This window comes from Taudactylus pleione, unplaced genomic scaffold (genome assembly GCF_031769625.1).
Source record: "Taudactylus pleione unplaced genomic scaffold, aTauple2 ptg000349l, whole genome shotgun sequence".
Classification (NCBI taxonomy): Eukaryota; Metazoa; Chordata; class Amphibia; order Anura; family Myobatrachidae; genus Taudactylus; species Taudactylus pleione.
Genome location: NW_028284750.1, coordinates 2924872 through 2930871, shown reverse-complemented (window position 1 = coordinate 2930871; position 6000 = coordinate 2924872). Strand labels below are relative to the sequence as shown.

Here is a 6000-nt window from a genome sequence, read left to right as displayed (position 1 = left end):
ACTCATTGCACAGAACAAGCCTAGAAGTCTACATGAATTGGCAGTAAAGTATTCACTGATCAACCAGGCATCCTTCAAGATAGGGGCTAGGGACCCAAGTGTACATGATGGAGCTTAGGACAGCAGAGGTGCTTGAAATTACACCTAGTACAGGTAAGAAGGTAGCTGCATATTAGATGTCAGCTTTGGTTCCTTTTCCATTGGAGTTGATGGTCTGACCATTGCATTCTCTGTTGTTACATAACTATTTCATAGCATCCAAAGTAGTACTGTACATTTGGGAGAATAAGAAATGGCTTTCCCTAAATTAGGGAAGGAATGAGTAATTTGCCTGGTACCATTATTAGACATGAATATATGGATCCTACTCCCAATTATCCCTAACTGGGGGTTTTGCCCTGAGAGACACATAATATGTGGCTACTAGGACCACTGATACCACAGAGGTCTGAACAGCCATAATTATGGTGATGGGCAATGAGTGATGTCTAAGCTTCTGTCATTGTACAAAAATATAAAGATAACACAGTGACATTTGCTAAAATAAAATTAAGACATAGGGACTAATTCAGCACGGCTCGCTGCTGCGTAATCACACACAATGCAGCTACGAAAATATACTAAAGCCCGCTGCAGCTCAGCCAGCATAGAGTATGCCTACTACTGCTTACTCACATCTGTAATACCTCTCTGTCCTGCGTATACATCAGTAACATCGAAGCACATCGGCCGTCACACATAATTACAACAGCTCTGACCCGTCGCAGAAATTGCAAGTCTCGTTGCACGCAGAAGGCTCTCAAGCTGAGTATGCAATCGCAGTGGTTAATTATGCACGTCCGTGCAATGGTGTTCAAACAGATAGGCACGCCTGTGTTTCTGCAACCACTTCTCCGTCACCACCCCCAAATGCATACGGCCTGTCACTCACTCTGCGATGGATACATGTCTGCATGCGTAATCGCAGTGCGATCACCACGCAGTGCAATGCATTCACATGCGCAATGGCTAACAACGCTAGATCTGCGTACGTAGTTGCAATTGCAATCCGTGCTGAGGGCCTGATTCAGAGCCGCTTGTAAGCGGCCGCTCGTTCGCTCTGAGCGATGTTTGCCCAACTGCGCATGCGTACGGATCGTAATACGCATGCGCGAACCAGTCAGTGCGGACGAAAATAGTTTGTTCGCTAAATAGCCGCAGGGGAGGGGGGTTTAGGCACCCCCGGGGGGACTTAGGGTGAGGCACCCCACCCCGGGAAGGGTTAGGCTAGGGAAAGGTGGGGTTAGGCACCACCGGGGGGAGGTTAGGTATCCCCCTAACCTTAGGAAGGGGGGGGGGTTAGGTTTTGGAACCTCTGGGAGGACTTAGGGTTAGGCACCACCCCGGGAGTTTTATGGTTAGTCACCCCTAAGGGAGGGTTAGGGGGAGGAGAGAAGGGTAGGGTTAGTATACTTACCTGCCCTGTCGGAATTCTCGTATTTCGGGCTTCCAGTGTCGCCGGAATTTCATACCAACCCGGATATCCTAATAAATGCGTGGTAAGTAGGGGTATGAAAACCATCCAGTCTTGAAAAGGTTAATGAATCAGGTCAATACTAAGAAAAAACAACCATGATCTATGTAAATCATGCTAGTCCACAAAATATGTGCATATCCTTTACATAACAGGTGCCACAGGAACAACTGTGTGTTGTAAGACGTAAAGGACATCTGATAAATCTAGTCAGCACCTTTATTTCATTATTATATATTTAATTAAAGGATATCATCCATTATGATTCTATGGAAATCAACTCAAGAACGCATTGGGCTTTCTGTATTGCTGCTGATAGTGTCACATGGTACTGTATGGCATCTCCAGTGTCCGACATCTTATACCAGCTCCTGTGCCAACAAGAGGTGCTGCAGTCTAATGTGCAGCCAGCTACCCACCCTGCTATGAGGAATAATAACAACGCTGCAGCACTGCATGTACCCCTAAATAACAGGCACCAGGGACACACAGACAATAATGTGGAATAATAATAACGCTGCAGCACTGCATGTACCCCTATATAACAGGCACCAGGGACACACAGACAATAATGTAACAGCATTAGCAGCAGGTAACACTGGGACACTGAAGCAACCATTGCTTCCACTCCTCATTTACATATATCCTGTATGCAAATAGCTCATTATGAATGCACGTCCTCATCATCTGCAGCACAGCTACTGTCTGGGGGGCGGGGCACCGCCTACTCCCTGCAGTCTCCGTAGCAACTGCAGCAACGTGCGTATGACGCAGAACTCCTCGTTCTCTCCCCCCCCTCACAACGAGAGCGGGGCACAGGGAGGGAGCTTAGTCACCAAGCACCTCCCGCTCCGTCTACTGACGTCACGACCGCGTGGGCCGCTCATTGGTCCCACAAAGGCGCAGAGAGGAGCGGATTGGCTGGCTTAGGCCGAGGCTGGACGTACGGTCTATCGCGATATTTGCCGGCGTTGTTTCTTCCCTTTACTCCTCCTTTGACAGCGAGATCTTTCGAGATCTTCCCCGGCCCCATTCATCTCCCAGTAGCAGGCACGGAGAAGCGTAGTGCGGCCGCTCTCCGGACCCCAGTGCTGCCAGCTGTCTCACGCTGCGGTCATGTCGGTGGTGGGGATTGATCTGGGCTTCCAGAGCTGCTACGTCGCGGTGGCCAGAGCCGGAGGGATCGAGACTGTGGCGAATGAGTATAGCGATCGCAGCACCCCGTGAGTGTTATACCCGGCGCCGCCATGTTGTCTGTTGGTGGCCCCCGCGCTGCTGATGCACATGTCCCTCATCCGCCACCATCGGTCCTGACACAGGCCACGGCCGGCCGGCATGCGGCTCCCGGCAAGGGGAGGGCTCTGTGCATGGCGCCCGGAGGCTGCAGCAGTGTGCCCGGAGTGTGTAATAGGGCTGTGCTCTCCTTCGGGCTATTCATGGATACCGCCATCTATAGGCCCTCCATCACATGCACAATGCGCTGCTCCTGGGCTTCTGTATTCATCTATGATGGCAGTCACTTGTGTGGAAACACCTTTCTTATCAATAAACTAGTTCAACGGAGGTGGCTACAATCATACATGAGGTGGGAAGGCCTGGAGCAGAGCATTCTGTATCTGATGGAAGGGGTCATGTTGGAGGGTCTGCATGTATAGAATATGTCTCATTATTCTAATTCTCTGTCCTAGATTTCCCCTCAGCAGTCTATAATATGAATGCCATGATTATGTTTCTTTTCCCATTCCCCAGGTGCAGCTTAGGCCATGTATATCCTGGCAGTGCCTACAGGCTGCATGTCAGTCACTAACTAGGGCAGGGGGATATGACTGCAGTGTCTGTAGGTTACCTATTCATTCTTGTATTTAGGAATCGGCACATCTTTCCTGAGAATGAGCCCTGTAAATCAGAACCTCAGACGTACTGTAGTATTTTAAAAATAACTCCCCTAAATGTGTAAAATTCTCCGGAAGGTCTCCCCGATGTGCGTGTCCTCATTAATTGCTCACTGGCACTGTGCCCGCACTATCCTGCAGGTCTCTGTCTGAGGAATGCTTATTCTGGACAGGATTCCAAGTCAAATAATTAGATTTGTTTTGCTTTATTTTTTATAAAATAGACCGTTCAATTTTGAGCTGTATAATTGAGAATGATAGAATAACATAATGGTGTTTTTTCATTTTGAACCGTGCTATAGGTCTGAACTCCATTGGTGAATGCAGCTTAACTGGCCTTTAGCTAGAGTAATTTAAATTTATATATGCCATGATGCCCGGCTGCACACATCAGGCAGTTATGGTAGTGCTGACTTTGCAAAGTCAGAAACTTGCGATGCAGGCATGCTGTGCCATTCTGGAATTGCACATTGCATTTAATTGTGCCCTACGTAAGAAGTGCCAACAGTGTACATAAGTGTTAATGTCCATACTGTTGTATTGTGTAGGTTTCATCCAGCGGTCACTTGTTTGTATTTTTGGTACTTCCTTTACCTGCAATGCCAGGTGAGATCCATTTGCCAATCTGTTAATGCAGGTCAGACAAAATGTACCAGCGATGCATGGAAAGCACCCAATGGGGCAGCTTCTTGCTTACAAATGTTACTCATGTGTGCCTTATATAAGACTAGTATTCAGCAGTGATGGATGTGGCACTTGGGGTATGTGCTGCATCCACATTAGTCAAGTCAGCTACTCCACTTTTAACTGTTCTACAAGTACAGGTAGAGAAAACAGTTTTGTATAGTTAAGCTCAGACCCAATGGTTTTCCTACAACTCCAATGGTGGGTGAACTGCATATGCACTGGAGCCGCAATACATGTGCTGTGATGCAGCTGTAGGTTCGGTTGCAATGTTGGGGAAGCTGCGGTCGTTTGGAGGCTGTCCGTTCCAGAGAGTGGAGGCGTGATAGCCCCATTTTCTAGGCATGATGCCAGTGTCTGCGTCTTCCGATGCAGTTTCACTGGCCTTCCTGAGAAAACAGTTTTGTATAGTTAAGCTCAGACCCAATGGTTTTCCTACAACTCCAATGGTGGGTGAACTGCATATGCACTGGAGCTGCAATACATGTGCTGTGATGCAGCTGTAGGTTCGGTTGCAATGTTGGGGAAGCTGCGGTCGTTTGGAGGCTGTCCGTTCCAGAGAGTGGAGGCGTGATAGCCCCATTTTCTAGGCATGATGCCAGTGTCTGCGTCTTCCGATGCAGTTTCACTGGCCTTCCTGAGTAACCTGTGGCCGATGTTCACAAAAGCGTTCTGATGGCTGCATTCACGGGACACCGCAATGGAACACACAAGCCGGCAGGAGGCGTTTATGTACACAAGATACCTGTTGCGGCATTGGCATATTGTCGCAGCAGTAGTGCAATGCCATAACAACTCTGAATCAGGCCCTATGTAACAATCAGGTCTATCGGTGGCTTTTTGGCTACTTGGTCCGAAAATTTTGTTAATTCGTATACCACCCCCAGGATTAATTATCGTTCCATAAACGGTTGGATTGGGTCTGACCTCTGCACAACAAGTCTCTAAAACGATGAGCCAATATCGTTCACATTATGTAGTGTATGATTTTCTGATTATCGACCAACAATTCTGCCTATAGTTCTTTTAAAACAGTCACTTTTTTTGATAATTGTAGGACAGAAAATCAGAGGTGTAGAACAATAACTAATGTACACTCTGATGTTCTCTAGATTGTTTAATCACTCTGTTATACATTTGGTTGGTATACAATCGGGAAACCAGCTGCCTTAATACCGACAGCCGGCTTCCCGACTGTCATATCCCGGCGAGGCGGGATAATATCGACTGTCCCGACTGTCATATCCCGGGCGTCTATAATATCTAGACACCTGTCATTTCCCCGACGCCGGGAGACAGTCGCCCGGCATGCCGATCGAAGGGATGCCGGGCACCGCGGGGAGGGAGGGTTAGGTTTAGGGCACCCGAGGGGGAGTTAGGGTTAGGCACCCCCCGGGAGGGTTAGGCTAGGGGGAGGGATGGGGTTAGGCACCCCCGGGGGGGACATGGGTTAGGCACGCCCCCGAGGGACTTAGGTTTAGGCAGCGGGGAAGGGGGGGCTTAGGGTTAGGCACTTGGGGGGAGAGGTTAGGGTTAGGTACCCCTAAGGAGGGTTAGGTTAATTTATACTTACCTTAGCGACGATCGGGATTTCCAGCGCTGTCGGACTTCCGCTGCCGGAACTCTGCTTTTGTCAGCCAGGCGCTGCCGGGAATCGAACCGCCGGTATTTCATACCGATTCCATTTGGTTGTATTGTGAGTGGAATCATTCAGATGTGTACCTGGCATTGCTTGTGAAACAGATTTTATGATTGTCAGGCAATATGTCTAGGTCAGTATGTGATACTGTACTACTGCAAAAGAAGGGTTATTGCAGAACGGCCCCTTGCTGTAGTGCAATTCTCTTTTTCAGTTATTTAATTTTCCAGCTTTGAAACTCTTCAAACTGGTTCTGTTGACCTCCTGTACTT

General features: G+C 48.4%; 1 protein-coding gene across 1 annotated transcript in view; it reads left to right on the top strand.

The window, feature by feature from the left end:
* The first annotated feature begins 2491 nt into the window (after nucleotides 1-2491).
* HSPA4 (heat shock protein family A (Hsp70) member 4) overlaps nucleotides 2492-6000 on the top strand; it is a 47946-nt gene continuing 44437 nt past the window's right edge. The window contains exon 1 of the mRNA XM_088444121.1: nucleotides 2492-2736. Coding sequence (XP_088300247.1) covers nucleotides 2630-2736 — 107 coding nt within the window. The 5' untranslated portion in view covers nucleotides 2492-2629. The remainder of the gene's footprint in view (nucleotides 2737-6000) is intronic.